Genomic DNA, 27,684 nt, shown 5'->3' on the forward strand with positions numbered 1-27,684 from the left:
ATGGCTCAGGTAGGCCCAGGTAGGTCAAGTTGGTGCTGGTCGGCTGGGAATTTGCAGGGCAGAACTTTGGAAGCTCATTGCGTCCCTGTAGCCCAAACAGGAGGTCAGCCACTGACACTTTCAGTCTCTCTGTGTAACCTGGGTTCAAGGCAGGTCCAATCTTCCTTTTTCAGTCAACAGGGCAGGGCCCCTTCCTCAGACAACATGGTTGTCCTTGTTTTGAATCTTTCATAGTTCCAGAAGTATTCTGATGAATGGTTCTGAAGATTTCACATTTATACCTGGCACCAGCCTTGGTGTGCGGGAATTCCCTGACCTACCTCCAGAACTGGTTCTGGTTTGTTCTTCTTTGTCTTCGAATTACTCTGGCTCCTAACCGCCTATTGTGACAAAAGGCAGGGCGGGCCTGGTGTCAGGTTCCTTTGTTTGTTCTGCAAGCAGAGCCCTTTGAAGTGTAATCAGCACAGGGGATAGCTCCTCCACAGCCATCCTGTTAGCAAAAATCTTTCCTCTCCCACCAAGAGATTTGTTGTTCCCATGTCTGGAGGCCACACACAAATCCCAACAGCAGTCTCATTTCAAGTCATGTGATCAGTACACTGGCACAAGAAAATTCCTACTTTCTAAAAGTGGGCTCTATATAAGAGAAACAAATCTTGAGTAACCCTGCAGGAGGGGCAAGTTTCCAACAAAAGATGCATAGAGCAGAATACCCTGAAATTTTGAAGGACACTAGACATTATGTTTATTTATGGATTTCTTTCAAGGTGAACTTTGGTTATTATCAGCAGTCTGTATGCACTTATCTGATAGAGACTTCTAGTTGCAGATTCCTTACCTTAGAATTTTCCCCCAGGCGTCAGACTGGATCAGGAGATTTTTGTCTTTGAGCAATACCCTTGCGCGTCGGCAGGTGGCATCGGTCGACTCCATTGGCGCCGTGGTCGCCGTAATGACGTCGGGAGTAGTACATAGATGCCACCCTCGCGCAGTGACGTCAGTTCGTTTTGTTGACATTTTTGGTGCGAACTTGGTGCGTCGAGGATGTCCCCGAAGACCGGATTCCAGCCCCGCATGATGTCGGTGACAGACCCTCATCGTGTCTGTCTGTGGTTCCTCAAGCGCGACCACGACCCGAAGTCGTGCTCCGAGTGCCGGGCGATGCTTCTGAAGGCTTTGAGGGAGCGGTCCCTAGAGCTGATGGCTGCCCGGCACTCAATTCCGCTTAAGTCCCGATCTTGCTCGAGAGGAATGTCTTGAGATAGGTCGCGGAGCCACCACCACTCATCGTCATCAAAATCGTCGGGTCGCGGTAAGAAAAAGAAGAAGTCAAAGAAGTCCCATCGCTGTCCGACTTCACCCCATCGCGACGCGGGACGAGCGTCAACGAAGTAGACCTCTGTCCTCGGAGCCTACGCCTGGGTCGGCTACGCGCTTCCCCGAGTATCCCGGAGCGACCCCCGCCCAACTCAAAGAGTTTTATGAGGCCATGCGCCTCATCTTTGGGCGTGCTAACCCCGATACGGTGCCTTCGGGCCCAAGGGGCTTGGCCGAGGGGCCTTCGGGTTCCGCGCCGGCGGCTTCGGTCCCAGTCACCGAGGTCGCCTCCGGATCCGTGCGCGGATCCGCCCCGACGCACAGTCAAGACCTTCCCCGGCGCCAGGTCGTTCAGCGACGCTCTCGACGTTGGTAGTGCCCACTATCAACGTCGACCCCATTCTCATCGCCAACGACTCGGAGTTGGAGCGGCGCCGGCCGCCACCACCTTCAGCTTCGATGGGCCCTGTTCACCCGAGGTCGGATTCTGACCCATTTTCCTATGGGTACGAATATGGGGAGGAATTGGAGGGGTCCCTGGACCCCTATGAATACCAGGAAGACCCTACTATGGACTGGGCACAGGACTTGGGTGAAGCCAGTGGTCTTGATACTTCTCCCGACTCTGGCATGCTGTGTCCTTCTACCGTGGCTACAGCGGAGGTAGCTACCTATGGTATGGTGGTTAGTAGGGCGGCAGAGGTCCTTGGCCTTGAGCTACCTACTGTCGAAGTCAGGTCTAACCTCCTGACGGAGGTGCTTCAGCCTGGAGCTTCTACTTCTGAACCTCTTCTTCCATTTAATGAAGCCCTCACTGACGTCCTTTTGGGTACGTGGTCCAAACCCAACACAGGGGCTCCTGTGAAAAGGCGATCGCTCACCGCCATCGGCCTGCGCCTAACGACCCGAAGTTCCTGTCCCAACATCCTACGCCTGAGAGTCTTGTTATCCAGGCGTCCTCTCCTTCTGGTGCGTTCCCTTCCGCACCCCTGGATAGGGAATCCAAAAGGCTGGAACAGTTTGGTAAGAAGTTGTTTTCTTCCTCCAGCCTCGCGCTGCGGTCCGTGAACACCGCATGCCTTTTGGGACGTTATTCCCACTTCCTGAAGGATATGGTTGCGCAAGTCCTGCCGCAGATACCGGAGGAGGCCCGTGCTATTGTCTCCCAAGCAGTCAAAGACGGGAGAGACACAGCAAAGTTCACCATCCGTTGTGGGCTGGATACGACCAACTCTCTGGGAAGATCGGTTGCTATGACAGTGGCCTTGAGGCGCCATGCCTGGTTACGTACTTCTGGTTTTTCACGGGATGTCCAACAGTCACTCATGGACATGCCCTTTGATGGCACCCGTCTCTTCGGAGACAAAGTGGACTAGGCCTTGGAGAGGTTCAAGGAGTCCAGGGCTACAGCTCGGTCCCTTGGCCTTTTTGCCGCCACACGCACCCAACAGTCCGCTTTTCGTCCCTTTCGTGGCCACGGAAGGGGCGCCCTGTCGCGTCCTCAACCCAGTCACCGGGCCATGCACGCTGGACAGCCTATGCGTGGCCGGGGGCGTGGAATCCCACGAATTTGTGGGACAGGGAACCAGAGGTCTGTCCAGTCCACCCCTGCCCCCGCAGCAGCCTCCAAACCTTCCTAGTCCGTCCCCTCACTCCCGCCCAGTAGGAGGCAGAATCCGCCATCATCTGCCCCACTGGGAACATATCACCACAGACGGGTGGGTTTTGCAAATAATTCGGAAGGGCTACTCCCTCCCTTTCAAATCTGCACCACCACACATGCCACCATCCTTCCATCCCCTTTCGGAGGATCATTTGATGCTTCTCCGCCAGGAAGTCACGGCTCTCTTGGCCAAGGGAGCTATAGAAAGAGTCCCTGTGCCAGAAGTAGGTTGTGGTTGTTATTCCCACTACTTTCCAAAGAAGGACAAAGGCTTGCGCCCTATCCTAGATCTTCGGGACCTGAACTACTTCCTCAAGAAGGAGAAGTTCAAAATGCTCACCCTGGCTCAGGTTCTGTCTGCCTTAGACCCAGAAGACTGGATGGTAGCGTTGGACTTGCAGGACACTTATTTCCACATCCCCATCCTGCCTGCCCACAAACGTTACCTACGATTCGTGGTAGGTCACGAGCACTTTCAGTTTACCGTGCTCCCTTTCGGCCTTACCAGTGCCCCTCGGGTGTTCACGAAAGTGATGGCGGTGGTTGCAGCTCATCTGCGCAGGTTAGGGGCCCCAGTCATCCCCTACCTAGACAACTGGCTGTTGAAGGAGCCTTCGCCCCAGACAGTGGTCTCACACCTCCAGACTACGGCGAACCTCCTGCACCAGCTGGGGTTCACTATCAACGTGCCGAAGTCACACCTGACTCCCTCTCAGACGCTCCCTTTTATCGGGGCAGTTCTGGACACAGTGCGGTTTCGGGCTTATCCTCCCCAAAAGCGAGTCCAGGACATTCAGGCTATGATTGCGATCTTTCAGCCTTGGTCTTGGGTTTTGGTGAGACAGACTCTGAGGCTGCTGAGCCTCTTGGCCTCCTGCATTCTGCTAGTAACACATGCCAGGTGGCATATACGGGCTCTGCAGTGGGACTTGAAGTTCCAGTGGGCGCAGCATCAGGGGAATCTCTCCGACATGATCCAGATCTCGGAGGGGGCTGCGAAAGACCTGCAGTGGTGGCTTTCGAATCCCAATTGGGTCAATGGCAGATCCCTCTCCCTTCCCTAACCAGATCTCTCAATAGTGACAGATGCGTCGCTTCTGGGTTGGGGCGGCCACATGGGAGAGGCGGAGATCAGAGGCCTCTGGTCTCCGGCGGAGTTGGGACTCCACATAAACATGCTGGAGCTCCGAGCGATCAGACTTGTGTTGAAAGCATTCCTTCCCTCTCTCAAAGGGAAAGTGGTGCAGGTGTTCACGGACAACACTACCACCATGTGGTACTCTAACAAACAAGGCAGGGTAGGGTCCTGGACCATATGTCAGGAGGCACTATGCCTCTGGACATGGCTGGAACATCAGGGCATTACCCTGATGGTTCAACATCTGGTGGGCCCTCTCAACGCCAGAGCAGACAAACTCAGCCGCCAACGCACTGTCTATCACGAATGGCGCCTCCATCCGGAGGTGGCGCAAGGTCTCTTTCTCAAGTGGGGAGAGCCTTGGTTAGATCTGTTCGCCTCCGCAGAGAACTCGTAATGTCAGTTATTTTGCACGTTGGAGTTTCAAAGGCGGCACTCGCTCGGAGACGCTTTTCGTCTCGAGTGGAACTCTGGCCTCCTTTACGCCTTCCCGCCTATCCCTCTTCTGCCCAGAGTTCTCAAGGAGATCAAGAGCGACCGGGCCCAAGTTATCTTGGTGGCTCCAGACTGGGCTCGAAGAGTGTGCTATCCAGAGCCACTGAGCGTGTCCATCGAACCTCCACTCAGACTCCCTCTTCGGGCGGATCTTCTGTCGCAGCCGCAGGGGACGGTCATCCAGTCGAACCGGTCCAACCTCCGCCTTCATGCGTGGAGATTGAGCGGCAACAGTTGACAACGTTTGCCCTTCCACCCGAAGTCTGCAATGTTATCTTGGCAGCCAGGCGTCCCTCGACTAAAACTGTATAAGCATGTTGTTGGAATAAATTTGTGGCATGGTGCACCAACAAATCTGTTGACCTCCTATCTGCCCCTCTTTCAGAGGTTCTTCTATTCATTCTTTCCTTAGCCCATTAGGGCTCTGCATTGGGGACCCTTAAGGGGTATCTGTCTGCCATTTCTGCCTTTCTTAGGCTTCCTGATCAGCCCTCACTCTTTAAATCTCCTCTTGTGAGTAGGTTCTTAAAGGGACTCACCCACTTATTTCCTCCCACTCCCTTCATCATGCCTCAGTGGGATCTTAATCTTGCGCTTACTTTTTTTGATGTGTACTCCCTTTGAGCCTATGCATAATTGTCCCTTACAGCTCCTCACATTCAAAATTGTCTTTCTTATCACCATCACCTCTGCTCGCAGGGTGAGTGAGCTTCAGGCCCTTTCTTCAAAGCCTCCGTACTTGTCCATACACCCCGACAAAGTGGTGTTATGCACTAGAGCTTCCTTCCTTCCTAAGGTGGTTACACCGTTTCATGTAGGCCAGTCCATCACTTTGCCTACTTTCTACACACCCCCACATCCTTCCCATGAGGAGGAGAGACTTCACCGTCTGGACCCAAAAAGAGCGTTGGCGTTCTACCTCAATCGTACTAAAGACTTCCGGGTGGACGATCAACTCTTTGTTGGCTATGTGGGTGCGAAGAAAGGGAAGTCGGTGCAGAAACGTACCATCTCTCAATGGGTGCTTCTTTGCATCAAAATGTGCTATGCTTTGGCGAAAAAGCAACCTCCTGAAGGCTTGCGGGCTCATTCTACCAGGGCCACTGCTGCATCCACTGGGTTAGCACGCGGAGTTCCTGTCCTGGATATCTGTCAGGCAGCTACGTGGGCATTCCTGCACACGTTTGCCAAACATTACTGCCTGGACAGTCAGGTCCATCGGGATGGCTACTTTGGCATTCAGTCCTGCAGGACTTCCTAGTATGATCTTAGTTCGCACCCCACCACCGAGGATGGCATTGCTTGGATATCTATTCTAAGGTAAGGAATCTGCAACTAGAAGTCTCTATCAGATGTACAAGTTACTTACCTTCGGTAACGAAATATCTGGTAGAGGCATATTCTAGTTGCAGATTCCTTACCGCCCACCCATCCTCCCCGCTTGCAAACTGATTTCTAGGGACAGGGATTCCCCCATTCAGGTCCTTAGCTCTGGCGCACCAATATCAGTGTTCTTAGCGGCTCTGCGCTCTGGCATGGAAAGTCGTTAAAAGAAACTGACGTCACTGCGCTAGGGCGGCGGCTGTGTACTACTCTCAACGTCATTGCGGCGACCACAACGCCTACGATGCCTACAGAGTTGACCGATGCCACCTACCGACGCGCAAGGGTATTGCTCGAAGAAAAAATCTCCGGATCCAGTCTGACGCCTGGGGGAAAATTCTAAGGTAAGGAATCTGCAACTAGAATAGGTCTCTACCAGATATTTCGTTACCAAAGGTAAGTAACTTGTACTTTAGGATTAGCCTGTGCTTTTCTCAAAAATAATAATCTAAAACTTAGTGAATAGTTAAAATTCAGTCATTTTTTTGTTGGGGGTTTAAGCTGCCATACAACCTTATCTAATTACCCCTATGTTTTCTGCATATATACAAATGTAGATTTAATTGATGATGCAATATCCCTGAGAAAGGAGCACCCATTTCAAAATATATTAGAAAATATATGATGCCTGACATACATTATCATGACAAACATGTTTTAAATGATTAGTGAATCAGTAAATTAACCTCTGGAGGAAAATACTGGCCTAGATTTCTGTTTTAAAGGTCCACTATTACCTTCTTCCCTTGAGCTATTGAAAACAATTTGCACCGTATGACTAGATCTTTGGGGCTGTTTGAGGGGACCATAAGTCATGGGGGCATGATTCTGAGGTTTCCATGTTGACGGCATAAGCCTGTTCTGAATCGGGTTAATTAAGTTGTCCCTCGCTTTCCTAGTCAGCACCCATTCACAGAGGTAGAGGTGCCCATCTCCAAGCCCATGCCATTCCCTGGAGAACGACACCAGGGAGAAGGAAGAAGTGATAGACCTAGAGGGGTAACCAGTGCGCACCCCTTAGCTAGGCCTTGTAAGCAGGGTGTGTCCCTTCCTACAGAAAGGGGTTCTCTCCCTCTGGGACTCTGCATTCATCACTTTCCGACATCATGGAGAGTGGGTGCATCTGACACATTGGTGATGGACATGGTCCAACTGAACTTCCCTAAAGAATAAAGACGAGGCTGTGCAGCACATATCCATCTTTAGAAAAGAGCCCTCATTACAGTACAAAAGGAGTGGAATGCAGAAATCTTCTAAATCCTCTTCTAAGTTCTCAAACCCTCTGTAGATTTTCTTTTATCATTGTCATTTGATGTGTAACAGCGGTAAGATGGCAAACTGGACCTCGCCTGACACGTGTTTCGCTCATTACAAGTTGCATGATGATGCTCCTGTGGTTGGCCTGGAAGGATGGCCACTGGCTGCCCTTACTCTGATACAGTGTAATATTGGTGATTATTTATTCACTAAACGGAGAACTTTATACTTTGTTTTACTGTGGGGTTTGGCCAAGTCATGAGTTTACCGCTCCAAATAACGTCAAAGATAAGACCTGTGATGAACAGAACAGAACATGATTTTGTAAAGTGCAGGGTAACCGCTTGGGGATCTTGACCCAGAATAACATATGTTTTTTTTTTTTAACCAACTAAATAACCCTCGTTTGATTGACCTTGGAAGGATGAAAGTCTCAGTGGACCCTGCAGGAATCAAATCTGTGTCTATGAGGTCAAAGATGCCAGTGAAGGATGCATTAGGTCCCTGAAGTACAAGAGCAACAAAGCGGCAGTGGTGATGTTGGATTTAGAATTACACTGAGCTGTGCTCTGCCTCCCTCAGGCCCTTCATTCTCTTACACACTCCTTGTGAGATGAGTGATCTACGGATCCGGAGTGGTAGTGGTATTGGTATTGTAGGAGGTTTTGACTCCATGGGGGGGGGGGGGGTTACAAATAAAGGATGCGTTAATGTTCAGATAAGGCAGGGGGACTCGCACTGATGATGCCTCCAGCGAGGAAGGCCTCAGTTTAATGAGAATACTGGAATAGTGACACCCGGAATTGTGGCTTAACGCAGAACTATGGTGGACTGCGTGCACCACAGCAGGGTGGTGTGTAAACACAGAGCTCACGTCTGCATGTGAAGTGTGTGTTGTGTTAGGCTGGTCCAGACCCATTGCAGCTGCCTGAACCCAGCTCCCTCCTGTGGTTCTGGCTGCAGGTTTCAGAGCCCACGAGGTTAAGCAAAGCAATGAAGTGACGCAGCCATTTCACTATTTCACTAATTGTAATGCTCCCGGGCCCCTAATTGTGTTACTGGTGGAACTGTGAACAAGGTGCATCACTCGGGTGTGACACTCCTGATGTCTGGGCTCAATTAGAAAACAGATGAGCTCCCCTTAATGGGATGTCTTCAGAGCACCGCCTATCCACCCCCCCACCCCATTCCCAAAACAAAATGACATTATATAAAGGCAGCGAATCACTGGCCCCTGCAGAAGTCCCTGTGAGCAGCTGAACCAGGCACGGCCTTACTGTTTACTTACTAATCCAGTCAAGCTCAGTGTCCGTGTGGGAGGATCCTGTATTTTAAATAAAACTGCTAAGTTAAACTTCCTCTCCGTGGAATCGGGAGCTCTGAAGCCAAAGTCAGCCCGGTGTGATCTTAGGCAAGTACCTTTAACAGTCATCTGTTCTTGGAGTATTAATAGGCAAAGTGCCTGTCTGCAGGGGGCGTGGTCCAGGCAACAGAATGTTGGCCATTGAACCTGACACACTATGTCCTGAGGTCTAATTTATTGTTAATGACGACGCTCTTCTTTCTGCGGGGTGGGAGGGGAGGGGGAGGGGGGGGGGGGGCTGGGGCTCGGGCTCCCAGAACATGGCTGTCAGAATTCTCGTCTGACACGGATTTCGTGTCCTAAGTGCCCTAGGCAAAAATATCAACCCATCGGGTGTAGGTTTTCTCCTCTTAACCACAATGGGGAAATATTTTTGGACTCAGTATGTCAAACGATGTTCTGGCCACGATACTGTGGTCCCACTTCACTCCTGGTACCCCGAGCGTGCGGGAGAACATCCCTGCAGAGTTCACCACCTGCTACCCGAGGTCGGAGGAAAGCCCACCAGGGATTCTCATGGAGTTTAGCAATTTCACCGGAAACCGTAGGAATTCCCGTCCGCGCCCAACTTTATGTCAGTCCACACATTCCCCTATGTCTCGGCTCTCTTTTTTCCTACGAAAAAAAGAGGTAACCTGCTGGGTTACAGATGTGCTTTTTCTTTGACATTGTGTGCATCAAATTTTATTAAGATCCAGTGATGTACATGGGCTGGTGCGTTTAATCGGTTCATATATAGAAATCAGAGCTTGACAGAGAAATCCAGGAGTGATTTAAGTCACCTTACATTGATCACCTTTTAGTCACATATAACACATAGGCTGCTGTAAAGACATTTCAATGTGCGCTATATATGGGCGGCTGCTCCAGTACAGGGTGTCGCTGGTACTGTAGGGAGCTTTATGCTGCAGCCGCTCTCCACCGACCCAGATGGGAAATACCCAGTGACTCTCTTCTTGTTCTCCGAATGTATGCATCACTCTAAGGCTGAAAGGGTAGTGTTTTGATATATAATTATTTTTTTAACACCTAGCCCTTATGCAACTTTCTGGAATGTAGCGCAAAGCAGTTGTGCACTTTTGTCGACATCCGTTAAAACAAAGTACCTTAATCAATCACTTCAACAATCTTCACATCTGTAAGCGGAGCCACTTATTTGTAAATTCATAAAAAAGGCGCTCGTCAGTGATGCACTAGTTCATATGTGCGCTGTACAACGCTCTTATATCCGCGAGAAGTGCAAATATTTCTAAGAATTATCGTGGACCTCACTGACCAGGGGGCAGAGTCCAATTCGGTCCAGGGTGAGTGCTATATAGAGCATCACTTGTGCACTCTTTACTAGACAATAGTGTTACAGTTCGATCCAGGGAGAGTGCTATATAGAGCATCACTTGTGCACTCTTTACTAGACAATAGTGTTACAGTTCGGTCCAGGGTGTTTGCTATATAGGGCATCACTTGTGCACTCTTTACTAGACAATAGTGTTACAGTTCGGTCCAGGGTGAGTGCTATATAGAGCATCACTTGTGCACTCTTTACTAGACAATAGTGTTACAGTTCGATCCAGGGAGAGTGCTATATAGAGCATCACTTGTGCACTCTTTACTAGACAATAGTGTTACAGTTCGGTCCAGGGTGTGTGCTATATAGAACATCACTTGTGCACTCTTTACTAGACAATAGTGTTACAGTTCGATCCAGGGAGAGTGCTATATAGAACATCACTTGTGCACTCTTTACTAGACAATAGTGTTACAGTTCGATCCAGGGAGAGTGCTATATAGAGCATCACTTGTGCACTCTTTAATAGACAATAGTGTTACAGTTCGGTCCAGGGTGTGTGCTATATAGAACATCACTTGTGCACTCTTTAATAGACAATAGTGTTACAGTTCGGTCCAGGGTGTGTGCTATATAGAACATCACTTGTGTATTATTTACTAGACAATAGTGTTACAGTTCGATCCAGGGAGAGTGCTATATAGAGCATCACTTGTGCACTCTTTAATAGACAATAGTGTTACAGTTCGGTCCAGGGTGTGTGCTATATAGAACATCACTTGTGCACTCTTTATTAGACAATAGTGCTACAGTTCGCTCCAGGGTGTGTGCTATATAGAACATCACTTGTGCACTCTTTAATAGACAATGATGTTGCTCCACGTACAGCTACCGTGAGCATAAATGCAGTGCGCTTGAGAAACTGACATCTCTTGATCCACTCACAATAGTCACAAAATAACCTATTTTTAACGTGAAAGAGTGGTTCCCTTATCTTTACATGCTCTTTGCTGTCATTTACCTGCTGCATTTTCTGATGGCGCGTGCTTTGTCTCACGTCAGACCTCTGGGCTCTCCTCATGACTTTCCGGGCCACCTTTGCAGATTCCACATGAGACATTCCAAGCTCTGCAGCATGTATCTTCTCTCTTCCTGGACCACAGGCACCACCACACCACAAAGGCACCTCATGCTGTTCCTTTCTCAGAATATCTTGCTTGGTCTCCTGATGACGTCATCTGCAGCACAGGCTGAGGGTCCAGGGTGCCACCTTCCCACCCCAGAGGTCAGTGGGCTTTCCAAAGACGGGGACATCCTGCTGGGTGGCATCTTTCCTCTCCATGACGATGTTACATTTCAGGAACCCACCTTCACCACGCAGCCAGCGCCCCTTACCTGCCAAAGGTACTGTCGGAGACAATGTTTTCTATTGTTATTGATATTGTGGTCACTCTCTGTACATCCAGCTGATATCATCAAAAGGGCCTCAGTTGTGATGGCTCAGTGGACTAATGCATGCACTGCAGCAATCTGTGTTTGAATTTATGATAACAGCTGTTTATTGTCAGTCAACTCAGTGCTAATCATTGTGTCCACCTCTGAAGGATAAAAGGCTGGTGAGCCATTTGAATTTGAACCTGTAACCAAGTGGTCAAGCATAGATCTCTACATTTGACACATTATTTCACTGAGCTATCACACTCACCCAGAAGGGTTGGGTGAGCACTTTGCTAGCAAGAGTTTCCTTGCCTTTTTTTTTTTACCATTAATACAACCTTTTTTATAAATCTTCTCCTCCTCCATGTAACAAGCTATTTTCAGACTCTCTGGAGGTGCAAATCCTTGTAAAACTGGTCCTTCTTGAGTTAAAGGTGACAGATCCATATCCTCTCGTGCTATCAAATTCAGATCTTTGCATTTGATCAAAGCAAGAAACACAGAATAGAACATTTGTCACAGAACAAGTCAATTTTCCATTGGGGTAGGATAAGAGCTGACAACTTATGAGCTATCCTTTGATCTTGCAGGTTCCAGCTCCAGAACTACCAATCGCTGCAGGCCATGGTGTTTGCCATCGAGGAGATCAGCAGGAGTTCAGATCTCCTACCGAACATCACACTGGGATTTCGGATCTATGACTCCTGCAGGATCCTGCAGCGATCCTTAGAGGGGACTCTATGGATTCTGGCAGGACAAGCAGAGCCTCTCCCAAACTTTAGCTGCCAGAGGACGCTTCCAATCATGGGAATCATCGGTGATGCTAGCTCATCGTGCTCCATCGTCATGGCGCGAGTGCTGGGTCTTTACAGACTACCCCAGGTAAGAACATGACAAGACATCAATAGTTACTCATTGTCCATGCGTGGAAGGCCAGGTCTTTGCAGGCTTTCTACCCATGCAGTTTGTGTGTAGAAACATTTTGAACTCTTAATAGAGCATTAGAGAGGTAAAACTTTCAAAATGGAGCAAGCATTTTCTGTGATAAATCCTATTTCATTTTTACAACTCAGTCTAAGTATTTCTTTTCTCATGCCCCATTTCATGATGGTATTTTATATGTTGCCACGTTATTGGAAGATATTGCCAGGGTAAGTTATGCTCGTGAGGTTGTCCTAAAATAAGTGCAAATGCCATATCCCCTACTTCATACTTTGCTCCAACTAGAAGTTGAGAGTATATTTCTCTTTCTCCACTTTTCGCACCGGGAAGTACTATCAGCTTCAAGGTGGTAGTAATCACCTGGAAAAAAGAGAGCGCATGGGTAATACCACCAGAAATAAATATTTGCTCATGATACTCGCCACTTCATACTTCTGGGGACATAACCGGGTGCAAAAGTTCGTCTGATACCAAGAACAAACTGTTTTGCACTAAACAATCTATTTTGCACGGTTTGCATTAGATAATCTATAGCAGGACACTGACATACGTACAGAGGAAGGTTCTGATGGGTTTATGGCACATGAGGACTCCATGTAAATGCTCGTATTAGACCACGGAGACCGGGTCTCGCTACACTGACTTTGCCATGACCACATGTTTGCATGGGATGGTTATACTAACAACGCCAAACCTAAGAGCATGGTCTTGAGAAAGCTCTACTGCGCTACTTGTTGTAGCAAACCATGTGTAAGCAGGAGAGGAATTTCTTACTTAATTTGATTTAGGACTAAGTCCATCTGAGTTATCTACAAGTGTGCCTTGGATCATTGCTTTGCGCATGCCTTAGAGTGTTACTAGCGCTTCTCCCTCCCAGCTGTTGAACGGGGTAGGAGCGGCACTCCCAGAAGAGAGCGGGACACCCTCTCATACTACGTACATAGACTCAAAATATCAAACCAGTGGTGTGTCCCCTGAATAGTGAATCAACAGTATTGATGGGGACAGAATATTGAAAATAAAATATCTACAGGTAAGTAAGTCTAGTTTTTCAATACCTAACTCAAAATACATGTACCTACGCAATACATATATCTTCAAGGTATGTAGATGTGGAGTTAGAAATAGTAGATCTATACTTCGATATTAATATGCCGAAATATTGTTGGTGTTGATATTTAGTACTAAAGTCGAAACAGGAAGCTCTAACCATGATGCTTACAAAAGACCTCATCCTTTAGAAGTGTTTATGTGCCTATTAATCCGCCATGAACATAAAAAGCCCTCTTAATGTTGTTATTTTCAATTCTGCTCTTTAACAGATCAGTTTTGTTTCAACCAGCCCACTCCTGAGTGACAGAAAACAGTTCCCTTCCTTCTTTCGCACCATTCCCAATGATGACTTTCAGTCCAGAGGCCTGGCTCGGTTATTGATACACTTTGGCTGGACATGGGTAGGTCTGCTAGTTGAAGATAATGACTATGGCCAACATGGTGGCCAAATATTAAAACAAGAGCTTGAAAGGTTGGGGGCATGTGTAGCCTTTTTTGAGAATATCATCTTGAGTCAAGCCAACAGGAATGCCTTTCACATCATTCAGGTGATTAAAAACTCAACTGCTACAGCCATTGTCATCTTCGCTACTGATGCCGGACTGCTTCCTTTAGTAGATGAGATGGTAAGATACGGAGTGAATGGCAAAGTGTTCATTGCCACTGAAGGCTGGTCCATATCTTCCACCTTAGCAAAGGATATGTACTCAGATGTTCTCATCGGCACCATTGGGCTCACGATATACAATGGACCTGTTCCGGGATTCGAGGCACATCTAAATAGTGTCCATCATTCCAGATCCGCTGAAAATGGTTTTCTTCCAATTTTCTGGGAAGAAGCTTTTGGATGTAAATGGAGGGATCCCAACAACATCACTAGCACATGGGATAATACCACAGAATGGTGCACAGGGGAAGAAAAATTGGAGAACGTACATATTGACTACAACAATGTTTATGATACACAAATTGCATACAATGTCTACACCGCTGTTCAAGCCATTGCTTGGGCGTTGCATGATCTAAATTCTCACAGACCGGATGAAGAACAATTCTTCAATGGGACATCAGTAGATATACAAGAAATAAAACCATGGCAGGTACTCTTAACTTATGTACATATATTATTTCTGCATGTCTATATAACTTGAACAGGACACAAGAATATCAGAGTACTTTAAGTAAGTTAATAAAAAATAGAGGGACACTGTTCCTAATCAATCAATCATTCAACCAAAAAATTTGTAGAGTGCGCTACTCACCCGTGAGGGTCTCAAGGCGCTGGTGGAGGGGAGACGGGGGGCAGGGAGGGTCACTGATCGAACAACCATGTCTTGAGGTTCTTTCTGAAGACCAGTAGGTCTTTGGTTTTGCGAAGGTCGGTGTGGAGGGAGTTCCAGGTTTTGGGGGCGAGGTAGGAGAAAGACCTGCCTCCTGTGGTGGTGCGTTGAATGCCGGGGACTGTGGCTAGGGCGAGGTCGGCTGATCGGAGGTTGCGTGTGGAAGTTAACTCTTTCATTGAGGTAGGTTGGGCCGGTGTTGTGGAGGGATTTGTGTGCGTGGATGAGGATCTTGAATGTGATTCTCTTGTCTATGGGGAACCAGTGAAGGGATTTGAGGTGTGATGAGATTCGTTTGTGGCAGGGGACGCCAAGGACGAGGCGTGCGGCTGTGTTCTGGATTCTCTGGAGTTTGAGTTTGAGTGTGGTGCCGACGTAGAGGGCGTTACCGTAGTCCAGACTGCTGCTGATGAGTGCGTGGGTGACTGTCTTTCTGGGGGAATCCATTTGAAGGATTTTTTTTAGAGTGCGGAGTGTGTGGAAGCAGGAGGAGGTTAGAGCATTGATTTGCTGTGTCATTGAGAGGGAGGGGTTGAGGATAATGCAGAGGTTGTGTGCGTGGTTTGCGGGGGTGGGTGCGGGGCCTAGTGCGGTGGGCCACCAGGAATCGTCCCATGTGGTTTTGTTGGGGCCGAAGATGATGATCTCGGTTTTGTTTGAGTTGAGCTTGAGCGAACAAAAAAGATACCAGAAGGCTACACATTCATGCAGGTCAAGCAGTAGGGGAATTAATCCCTTGATTTTTGGTGCCCTCACACATCCCAAAAATAGATGTCATGCTTCATCATCGGGCTGCTCCTCACAGGAGTGGTGCTGCAATGTCCTACGGGTCCCACAAAGGGTCACTTTAGCAGAGATGTTTTTATTATATGCTGTATTGTGAAGCCTATAAGTGTGGGAGGGTCCTAAAATGTGAGGTCAAATGTGCAGAGCTAAGTGTGAGTGAAAGGAAAAGTGAATGACGAAACCTGTCTAGGAGTTGCCAAATGTCATTTAATTACTCAGAACTCCTGGCGCGATTAGAAAAGCCACCAAACCGAGGCATTGAGGGCTACTCTGGGAAAGTAATGAACCCACATAGCCATAAATGTCAAAAGTGAGTACAGGTCGACATGTTTGGCGCCTGCCTGTCCAGGAGAATCAGATCCACACTGCTTCTTCAGGGCCACAAATTACGTAATGATATGTAATGCTACAAATGTCATCTAAGTGATTCCTTAATGGTTACCACTACAGGTATAACAAGTGACCTCTATTAATGTTCAGTCTAAAAATATAAACTCTCTTTATAGTACAATTATGGGCATAAAACCTTCTGACGTGTGAATATCTAGCCCTTCAGAAAGTCAGGTCAGGGCCCCATAGGTCGTAGGCAGAGGGTAGCATTCAGCTCATTCCAGGCGAGCAGAGGGCCGGGTAGGTCATCCACATGCAACGCTCCATAATGAGTCTGTAGCCCTATTTATTGATTTATTGATGAATCAGAACATTGTTGTCCCATAAATTGCTACTGTCAGGGCAGTGAGTTGTGCATTTTTATGGGAGCTAACTCTATTTTGATCAGTGAACTCCTTTAAGTAACTGCACTAGTGTAATTTTATTTATCTCTCGCATGCAGATAACACAATACATTAAGAAAGTCAATTTCAAAAACAAAGTTGGAGAAGAAGTGTTTTTTAATCAAAACGGTGAAGTCCCTGCACTGTACGATATTGTAAATTGGCAACGGAGCACAGAAAGAGGAATCAGCGCCGTAGCCGTTGGGAGGTATGATGACAGAGCCCCTGAGGGAAAGAACTTCATCATTGACATAACAGCTGTCCTATGGCCCTCAGAAACCAACCAGGTAAGAGAAAAGACAGAAAATAAATTCTTTTTAGAGAGGGACCCTCAGAGAGGGAATTACAGGCTATGAATACAGAAGGCAGCCACAGGAACAATTGTCCATGCTCCGTTTATTTGAGTAATTTACACGTCACTGACCTATTCCTAACAGCAGCCAATCACATTACGCTAGAGGTTCAGTGCACACTAAACAAAAGGATACTTAAGTGGAAAAGTGTAGTTTGTGGGATTAACAGAAATCAGGGATTTGAGGAGAGTGGATGGGGATATGCAATTTGAACTTGCTAAACTTTCAGGTAAAAAAAAATTTGGGCTTGAGTGGCAAGTTCACATTAACACTTGTGTCTCCAGATTGTAATATCAACAAACTATTCATAAAAAGAATTTCTATTAAGAGGATCACTGTGCCAAGAGTTATATTTCTAATGCACTTGTAAGGTGCATGACAGGTACGTACCATTGTTAAGCAGCTTGAAAGGAGGGACAGGCAGATGTTGCATTCTATTGAATAGACCAAACCCAATAAGATGATAAGATAGTAACAAGGTAGATGAGTGTTGGACTTGGCGTTCCCCGCAAAACCATCTGCAAATGTTTTACCTTTACCCCCTTGCTTGGCTGAATTTGGTCTTGTAGGCCTTAGGACTTTGTGCACTTTACCACTGCTAATCAATGCTGAAGTGTGGACGCTCACTTCCTAAAAATATCAGAACATTGGCTTACAACTGATTGGCATATTTAGGTCAGTAGTAAGACTCTAGTAAAGTGGTATGCCATACACCCAGGGCTGGAAAATAAATGCTACTATGGGGCCTGCAGCACCTATTGTGCCACCCACCCATTGTAGCCTGTGAGCAGTTTTAAACTGCCTATTGTACGTACCTGGCAGAATAAACCAAATGACCAGGCCTTAAACTTTCTTTTTAATACATATACATCATCTCTGAGGTAGGCCCTAAACAGCTGTAGTGCAGGGCGCATTGCATTCAACGTGCACTTTCATGTTTTACATGTCCCTGTAGTGAGAAACTCCCAAAGTGTTTTTTCACTACTGTGAGGCCTACATTTCCCATAGGATAACTTTGGATTGCCTTATTACATTTAATAAGTGATAACGTTTGTTTAGGAGCAAATAGAAATATCATGTTTAGTGCCTAGGAAATTGTAATTTGAAATCCTCCTTAATGGTAAAGTTTGATTTTAAGCCACAATTCAGAAAACTTTGCTTTAAAAAAATTGGTCTTTTCTTGTCCTCACCCTTTGTTGTCTTCAGCCTGTTTCCTGGGACACATAACTAGATGTAGTTCACAGTTGGCCTTTGTGAATTCCTCCCAGACAACTACACGATAAAGGGACTGGGTGTTGGCATTGGGGCTATCCAACCAGAATGGACTGGGTGCAGCTGTGCACAGCGCCAATAGCACTTCAAAGACACTGCCTCAGCTCACCCAAAAATAACTTAAATCTAAACTTTTGTGACTGCAGCCAAGCTGGGACCAGGGCAGGGAGTCAGGACGTTTCAGACATTTCTTGTGGGGGCCAATCTCCAGAGTTTAATTCCACTTCAAAGCTGACACAAAATATAAAACTAGGAACCTGGCACCCACTCTTCAGTTCACTTCTTGAACTGTTAAATGACTCTCAGAGGACTGCCCTGCTGCCTGTAGTCTGCTGTGTACTTTAGTGGACGGCACCTAGAGGACTGCCCTGCTTCATGAATCCTCCCATAAGCCTACAAAGGTCTGCCCTGCTGCTTGAGTTTGGCTTTTCTGCTTGAACCCAAGACTTCAATGCATATATGCCCCGCTGGCCAACGTCGTCTGATCCCACGGTTTCAACATAATCTCCTACACAGTTGCACCCAACTCATCCTCTTACTCACTGACCACCCCACCACCACCAAAACCAACTTCTACAGATGCATGGCAAGCATCACCAATTGGATGAAGAACAACTGCCTGCAGCTGAACACGTACAAGATGGAAGTACTGATCTACGGTAACATCAGCAACACATGGAACTACTCCTGGTGGCCATCAGACCTAGGACCCTCACCCACTCCCTTCGCCCATGCAAGAAACATCAGCATCATCATTGACAAGACGCTCACCATGAAAAAACAAATCAATGCCAACTCTTCCACCTGCTTCCTCACTCTGTGCATGCTAAGTAAGATCTTCAAGTGGCTACCCCTGCACACAAGATGCACCATGACACAGATCCTCATCACCATAAGACCGGACTACAGCAGTTCTCTCTGCACAGCAATCACTGCACACCTCCCAAAAAAAAACTTCAGACCATGCAGAACACCACAGCCAGACTCATCTTCGGCCTTCTCTGATGAACCCACTTCACACCCCACCTCAGACGACTCCACTTGCTCCCCGTACAGAAGAGATGCCAATTCAAGCTGTTGACCCACGCACACAAGGCTCTACACAACCAAGCATCCACTGATATCAACCACTGCCTGAACTTCCACCAACCGTTGGGGAGACTATGTTCTGCTTCCCGATCGCATGCCCATACTCTACTGTAGCAGAAGTGGAGGACACTCCTCCTGCTTTGGAGCAAAGACCTAAAACATCCTCCCCACGCTACTCCAGACCATAACTTCACTTCCAGAATTTTGAAGACCTGACTCTTTGAATGTGCCTCCGGAACATGCAAGCACCTAAATACCCTCTTGGGTGATTAGCAGCTCTTTATAAATCATGATTGATTGATTAATTTCCAAAATGACTCAAAGGGATATTTGGCTGGGTTCCTGAAGAAGAGCCTCAGTGAAAAAAAAGGATCCAACCATCTTGAACCCGTACCTGGACCCAGCCTGAGTGAGTACTGACCCCCCAAGTGGACCCTCTCCAGTCCTAGATTTTTGGAACTGGTGCTGAAGTTACTTATAAAACTCAAATCCAGAGCTTGGAACTTAGAAGATTATCTTTCAAAAAGTGCTCTGAAAACTAAGAGAAAACTGAGACCTATCTACTTGCTGATCGGCCTAAGGGGCATCACTGGTTGGCCTGACTTCGAAGCAGCTCCCACTACATTCTTCTCCACAGCAGCAAATCTTGTTCAGGGCCCCCTCTCAGAAGGACTATCTGGCCCCTTGGAGCCCTCATTGGATACAGCCTACAGCTTCGTCCAGCTGGATAGTTTCCAAAAAGGAGACTAAGAAATCTTCACCACAGCTTCATCCAGCAGCTCCCTTACGATGAGGCCTTCCCCTCGGACACCGCCAACTGCCTTGCACTGGTGAAATTCGCCTTCTCAGGCATTTTCTTTATAAAATTATTCTACCTCTGATGGTAAGTGGAGGCCAGGCACAATCCACTTTTTGTATGTGAACTGCTTTTCATCGCAGTCGGCCAGAACTTTCAACTTTTCCCAGATCTCGCACAACTAAACGTCCACGGGTGGCAATTAATTTTTTTAGGTGCTATTTTCACTATAAACTTTTTAAAAAATCATACCTGACTTGATTTTTCTTGCTTTGGTGTCATATAATTTATTGAAATTTACTCTATTGTTCTAAATTGGTATGGGCTTTTTAATGTTGTGTTTTCACTTTATTACTGTTTAAGTGCTTCATAAGACAGGACCTTCTCCCTTCATCGCAGACTACTTGAGTGATTCCAAGGGTCAGTTGGCTGATGACCTGTTCTGAGATACTGGGACACAGCAAGCTCTAGAGGCCTTTTGGCAACTGCCCAGCTGAACAGCTGCAACTAGACTTCCCTGGACCTGCAACTCAACCTGCCTGAGCCCTGCTGGCCTCTGCAGCAGGAGTCCCTGACCACCAAGATCATCCTACCCAAGCCCTGGACCCTTGGCTGGAATCAGAGTGCACTCTAAAGAAAAGGAGAAATGCTGAATTTGAACACTTCGAGCCGTACTTTTACAAAGTAACTTTTCAGCAGAACTAAAGCGGTCCCTGTATGAGGCCCAGCACTAGATTCATGGGAAGCCTGTATATTGGGGATCCAACGCATTGGCCTGGCTGCTCGATGCATCCTCGATGCCAGACATCACAAGCCCTCATTGATGAGATCCTCAGCAATGACGAAGGACCTCGCACTGCAGCCTCGCCTCATCTTGGAACCGAAGCATCACTTTGGCTGCACGACACACCTTTAGTGCGGATCAGTGCAATACTCTGCAACTAGGATTTAATGTCCATGGTTGAGCGGGCCTAACTGGGTCCCTGTAGCTGGGCTGGGCTCCATTGAAGTCAGCCTGAATGTTTGACTGAGGCCGGTTCCTGCGCTTCCAGATACCCACAGTTGGTGCTTTCTGCTTTTTGGTACTATTTTCACAAAAATCTTTAAATTTGCATATCTTAAGTTTCACTGATTGGATTTTGTCAATTTGGTCTTGTATTATTTATTAAAGAAAACTTCATGTTCCTTGGCGTGGGATGCTTTTTGTGTGGTGTTTTCACTTTATTACTGTTTAAAGTGTTGCACAAATACTTTACACATTGTCTCTAAGTTAAGCCTGACTGCTCTGTGCTAAGCTACCAAAGGGTTAAGCGTAGGTTCATTTAGTGTTTGCTTGTGCCTTTCCCTGACAAGGATTGTGATTGTTGCTTGACCAGGGCTCACTCACCAGTCATTCAACAACCCAGTTTCTTACAACTGGGTATAGGGGCACCTGCTGAAATCGGAAATAAATAAAATAAATACATGAATGTGTTTATTACTGGTGCAGAGCCGAGTGCATTTTTTTAAGACATTGCACAGACCAGAGTCTAAGCAAGGACAAAGGTACCCTAGAGCTAGCTATTTCTACAATGCAATGCTACAGTGAGAAACCATGGCAAAAACAGAAAGCAAGATTTAAAGTTTGGTGGACTGGTTATTCCGTCACAAATGTGACTGATATCCCACCCACCTAATTACAATCCACTATATGTGGTATGGTACCTGTAATAGGGCTGAGAGGGTATCTGTCACATTTGTGATGAAGTACCCATTTGCCAAAGTCTAAACCAGGCCTAGAGTTCATTGATACTCAAAATAAACAAAATGTATCAGCACCGCTGAGACACACCATTTGGAGGCTTACAACAGGCTTGTTGTATATGCAGATGCACAGGTGGAGAAAAGATTAAAAAGTAATTGAATACGTGCAGATTAGCATGCGTTAAGTATCAGAATGCTGTCATGTGCAGAGCTTGTGGAAAGAATGCATGCTTTCCAAGGGTCTATAGACTCTCATATAAAGAAGTAAATGTTGAAGGAGGTAGAAGCCATGTGGACCTAGAGATGACACAACATTCTTCCTGTGACAAACATAAGACCTATACCTTACTTGCTCTTGATGCAGCACTCTAAGTAAGTTTCAAGTGACCAGAACTGAGACGAAACAGAGGTGCCAGTCTTTAACCCAGCGGTTAATTTGTGGTGGAGGTTGCACCACTGGCACTTCCAGTCCAAAAACATCTGAACATACCCACTTGGCCTGTGCCACCATTATGTCTCTTTACCATCTTCAACAGTTTGAAGCCCATTGGCAGGACAAGATAATTTTCCCCGGATGAATCAATATCATATGGGTCAGGCCCTCCTCAACTACCACAACAGGGGCAAGTATTACATTTACCATTTACCATCTAATCCTTGCCATATGAACTCAGATTTACTCTTCTAGAAGGTGAGGATTAACTCTTCATATATTGCCCGACCACTTTAAGTATATATTGGCTGTAAATCCAGATTTAGTTCCTTTGAAGCCCTGACATTTCTCATCCAGTCAAGAGAAAAATCCCACACGTTAAGAGTCCCCAGTCCAAGGCTGGCCCTTTGGCCTCAGGTGCCCTCAAATATATCCATATCAGCGCCTTCCCAAACTCCTCACTTAGTGCTCTCCATGCTTAATTTGATTGTTCCATTGCTGCTCCATCCTAAACAAACATTTTCAGAAATTAGCTGGCCAAACTCCTCCCCTCAAAACATTTTTGGAACATTCCCAACATTGATGTGCCCATCATTCAGCCTCTGTCTGCATACTGAAATACTCTGCCTTGCTCCTGACCCCACAACTCAGCAAACCTCCGATAACCTTTGATCAAGCATAATCTAAGATTTTCTGACTTCCCCAACCTCACCCACATTCCTTTGCCCCCATGATCTGTCTTACTCATGTAAAGAGCATCATGCAACAATTTCCTATCCACTGTCAAATACCTCACCATCAAACCTTAATATTCTATTGCTCTGGCCACTTTGCAAAATCTAAATGTACCAAAGAAGGATAGTAAAATGGCACGGCACAGCAAACACGCCCAAAACAATGCACGCACTTGCTTGCTGCACAATCTCTTTTAAACCATTCACCATAATCTCCTGCCTCTTGTCTAATTTCCAGACCTTCTCTCTAGCCCAATCTAGAGAAGCTTGAAAACCCATGAGTATTTGACAAAGAGTCCTATCCCTGGCATAATTCTTGAAATTGATAGCAGTGACAAATTTCTGTCTATCGATGACAACACAAAATTCACAACATCAATTCTCCTTGCTGCTATGCACATCCTGCTGCTGCATCTACTCTTTCCAAGCTTCTTGGCAAGCACTTCTCAAGCCTGTTGATAAGATTGTCTGATGGATGTGGCAAGCAACACCTCTTCTAACTGCAACACCCTCTCCGACCAAGTGTCCACATCTCCTCATACACTAATGTCCCATGAAGTTCTTCTAGGGCGCATCCAAGGAATGTCGACCAGTTGAAATGAGGCAGAGAACTGCCTACCTGATTATCCAGCTAGGGTATGTGGTGAGCTCTAAAATATAATTCCATTGTAAGCACTTCAGCACTAACGGCCTGATTTAGTAATGGGTGGGCAGCCCACTGCCTGTTAGGGAGGTGGAGGACAATATATGATTACTGATCTGCTATACTGTGAGATCATCGCAAGCCCTGTGGTGACCTCTGCGCCTTTACAGGAGCCACTGACATGTAAGATCCTGTGAAGGCACTGAAGGTTAGGTGAGTGGCCACCATGTTTTTGGTAGCCCCTCACCAAACATTTCTGTTTTTTCAAACACAAACTCCCAAAGTTAAAGTTTTTTGTTTTGTTTTGCAAAACAGATTACTAATTTCCATGACACCATAGGAGTTTTCTCCCATGGCGTGGGATCATTTATTTCTTTTCTTTTCTTAACAGAAAAAACATCTGACTATCTCAAATAAACAGTTAGGCAGACAGGGTACTCCACCACATTTGTGGGTGACCTTCTCAAAAGCCACAACACCTATGGTCATTGGCTCATAACTTGTTTTCTACTCTCACCATTTCCTTATCAACTATAAACATCACTTTAATGTTTCTAGAAAGCTGTCCCCATAGTCTCAAGTAAGACCTGAAGGAAATCCTAAAAGGTCATGTTATTGTTGTGTGCTTCGTTACCCACCTTATTTTCCCTTTTGTATTGTCCCGCCGCGAGGCTCCTTCCTTCAACACCGAGGATGGAATTCTGTGGGAGGTTGAACTCTAGGGATCCAGATAAGTTGTTAATATGTTGAGACAGCACTATGCAGTGCGGTTTCTGCTTTGTCTTCATGGGTGACAAACAAGGCACTCTGAACCGTCAGCTGCCTGTGAGTTGGTGTCTTTGTAGTTATGTTTGCATTGTCCAGTCAGCCAGCCAACGTTCCACGCACCAAAGATTGGTCAGGTCAGAGAGTCGACTTGGAGCTACTTTGCTACTCCATTGCCGCTGTCCAGAAAATTAACCCAGATTAGCAAATCATGTGAAATACTGGTGTAGTTTTTCAACTTCAAATGGCATATGCCATTTTTTGTAAAACACAATTTTGCACTTGGTGAAGATTTTCTAATACCACATGATATTTAATCAGATGAGAAGCTGACTATGATAATCTTGCACAATTCCCTATGAGGATGTGCAACTATTAACTGGTCCATATGTTTTCATTTTTACCAAGCAAACAATGACTCCCAACAGTGTTGCAGTGCCCTTCTAGGAGAGTTTAGTTGCCTCTGTAGCAGCTAGCATCTTCAGGTTTCTGCTGTTGTCTAACCCTTTGTCTTTTTCTTAAGGTGAGTCCCCTATTCATGCCCCAACAGTCTTCCTTCCTCCCTCACACTCCTCTTAAAGGGCTCTCTTGAGCTGCACCTGCCATCATCCTCCTCTCTATTCTGTCTTCTGATCTCAGTTTCACTGCAAATGTATGTTCCACAACCATTGTCTCTTTTCAGCTCTTCTTTTCAAAGAATTTATTTTAGGAGTCCCACTAAAACACTTGAAATGCTTTGAAACTGAAGGCCTCACCACCATCTCCAATCGATTCCTGTCCTTGCCTCATGTCCTGACACCTCCTGTGTCCTATTATTTCCCCACACATCCCATCAATCACCTCCATATGCATGCCCTGGGACGCTCACATTTGATTCCATGCTCCAGTTCCTACCTTGTCCTTTCCTTGCTGGTCTTCCTTGTGACAGCTGTTTCTTCTCCCTTCCTCCTCAAATAGTCTGGACTGTTTCTATTAAAACAGGACAAACTAATTTTAATGTGGCTACATTCTGTGTACAATGGCATATTGAGCGCAAAGCAGTGGACTGGAATGTGGCTTAGAGAGATCACCAGTGCCTGAGATGAACTGAATGGTTCCTTTCATCACTTTGATCTTTAGTGCCCCTCAATCACTGTTGAATCGCAAGCAGTCACATGCCAACCCTGCTCATCATTGCTGAGATCCTGCATTGAAACTAGGTGCATTCTCCACCCCTGGATTTCTACCCCACTAAAATGCTGTCCACTTATGTTGCTTTGGCAGTCTTCTCCAAATGTCACTCCTTGCCTGCCCGTAATGCCATTTAGAAGTCTCCTTCCCACGCTCTTTCCTCACATCACAGACTTATACCATCCTTTCGGCCTCTGCTTTGTGCTTACATTGCAACCCTCTCCTTGCTCTCTTATGACTTAGTGGGATCAATGCCTGTGACCCTCCTATGTTATTCACAACACTGTTCCTCATCCCCAGTTGGACCCACAACGTGTGGCTCTTTGTCCTGAGGGCGTAGCGTGTCCTGTTCCTCTTTGTCATTGGTCTCCTTCATTGATACTACAGCCTTGATGCAGTGGTGGTGTCCCCTCTAACTGGGGGCCCGACTGCTCTCCTTGGGTGGGAAGGAAGATCTTGGAGGAGTCCCCAGTCTCTCACTTCCTTCCATAAATGACTGCTTGTTTGACTCTAATTTTCTCTGAGACCCAAAACCCTATAGGAAGTTGAGATTGCCCCTCTCTTTCACCGCACTAGTGTCAATTTTGCTTAAGCTCATCAGGTTTACGTTCCTGTATTTCAGTTCTAGTTTTACCATTTCTTAAATGAGGTCATCCTGTGCCTCACTGAGCTCTACCTGTGAATTCAGATTGGAGAAGTAGAAGTAGGACAACCAAATATAAAACTAATAAAACAAACAACCTCTCATCTTCTTGCCTTACGTTTCCCATATGAGCACTTAAGGTCGTATGCACAACACCAACGACAAGAGAATTTAAAATGCACTGAATGTTTTAAATTTTCCAGATCCCTGTTTCTGTGTGCACTCAAAGTTGCCAGCCTGGCTTTTGGAAAGCTGTCAAAGAAGGGGAGCCCGCCTGCTGTTTCCTGTGTGTTCCATGTCCCCAAGGGGAGATTTCAAATGAAACCGGTGAGTGATCAGAAACCTAAGAACCTCACCAGGAACCTCAAACTAATTAAACTAACTAGAAGCTCTTAGCAAACACTGTACATTATACACATACTTTAAGTAGTGTGAATGCTATCATGGTAACAGCCATCACAGCTAAATGTAGATATTAATTAATCACTTTTTATTAATCTTCTATTAGACTCAGTGGCCTGCTTGAAATGCCCATGGGATCAGTGGCCAAATCTGAAACAGGACCAATGCATCATGAAGGTTAAGGAATATCTCACCTATGAAGATGCTTTGGGTGGCGGCCTGGCAGGACTATGCCTCTGTGCATCATTGCTTCCTCTTGCCATCTTGAAACTGTTCGTCTATTACAAAACCACTCCCATTGTAAAAGCAAACAACCGTTCCCTCAGCTACCTCCTGCTCTTGTCCCTCACCACATGCTTTCTCTGCTCTTTGATTTTCATTGGTTATCCCACTCCAGAGAAGTGCCTCCTTCGCCAGGCAGCTTTTGGTATCACTTTTGCTCTTTGTGTCTCTTGCACCTTGGCCAAAACCATCATGGTGGTCATTGCTTTCAATGCCACCAAACCTGGCAGTCACTTAAGAAGATGGACGGGCCCTCATTTATCGTACACAGTCATCTTTGTTTGTACACTGCTTCAGGTTCTGCTGTGTGTCTCCTGGTTATTCATCACCCCTCCCTTCTCACAATACAATATTTACGCTCTACCTGGAAAGATTCTGGTTGAATGTAACGAGGGATCGTCCTTAGCTTTCTGGCTCATGCTGGGATATCTTGGGCTTCTGGCCACCATCAGTTTCTTCGTGGCTTTCTTGGCCAGAAAACTGCCTGACAGTTTCAATGAAGCCAAATTCATCACTTTTAGCATGCTTTCCTTCCTCAGCGTTTGGATCTCATTTATTCCTGCCTATCTCAGCACCAAGGGAAAGTACATGGTGGCCATGGAGATTTTTGCCATCTTGGCTTCAAGCTCTGCTCTGCTTTTCTGCATTTTCTTCCACAAAGCTTACATTATTCTGCTGAGACCTGAGATGAACACAAAGGAATATCTGTTGGGACGAGAAGTGGGACAGACAAAGGGCACTGTTGTAGTTTCTGCTTTGTAATTGTCAAAAACGCAACTAAATGCTCTTACATGTATCTTAGGTTTTGGTGACAGTAGATCTTACTGTGATGTGTAAAGGATAACGGCACAATATCTGCTATGGATATCAAATCCTAAAAGCAGATTTTACTTGACCAGATTGAGGCTGTCTTGTTCAATTTTTGGTGGTTTCCCTGTAGTTTGCACATGGCATTCTGCCCTGCCGTTTTGCCCTTGTGACGGGAACACTGCCCAGTCCACTGTGCACTTTATGATTTTTTTGCACTTTATATAATTCATCCACAAAGCAGTTGTACAGCCAGTTTTAATTAAACAACATTTTAAATCATACATTGAGGGCCGATCATATTTGCAAAGTTTGTTATT

The 27,684-nt window shown here is 46.3% G+C and overlaps 1 protein-coding gene across 1 annotated transcript; it reads left to right on the forward strand.

The window, feature by feature from the left end:
* LOC138267206 (extracellular calcium-sensing receptor-like) lies at nucleotides 1–27,409 on the forward strand. The gene is made up of 8 exons (XM_069216060.1): nucleotides 1–9; nucleotides 1,543–2,146; nucleotides 11,065–11,305; nucleotides 11,929–12,220; nucleotides 13,603–14,433; nucleotides 16,292–16,519; nucleotides 26,077–26,200; nucleotides 26,382–27,409. Exons 1-8 carry the CDS (start codon nucleotides 1–3, stop codon nucleotides 27,317–27,319), a joined length of 3,267 nt encoding a protein of 1,088 aa, XP_069072161.1. The 3' UTR covers nucleotides 27,320–27,409.
* The last annotated feature ends 275 nt before the right edge of the window (nucleotides 27,410–27,684 follow it).

This window comes from Pleurodeles waltl, chromosome 12 (assembly GCF_031143425.1).
Source record: "Pleurodeles waltl isolate 20211129_DDA chromosome 12, aPleWal1.hap1.20221129, whole genome shotgun sequence".
Classification (NCBI taxonomy): Eukaryota; Metazoa; Chordata; class Amphibia; order Caudata; family Salamandridae; genus Pleurodeles; species Pleurodeles waltl.

What these genes read in the sequence shown, in the direction of transcription:
- LOC138267206 (XM_069216060.1), top strand. An exon ending in GCGCCCCTTACCTGCCAAAG is followed by an intron (nt 11,306 to 11,928) that starts GTACTGTCGGAG and finishes TTGATCTTGCAG; the next exon opens with GTTCCAGCTCCAGAACTACC. An exon ending in AAGAAATAAAACCATGGCAG is followed by an intron (nt 14,434 to 16,291) that starts GTACTCTTAACT and finishes TCTCGCATGCAG; the next exon opens with ATAACACAATACATTAAGAA.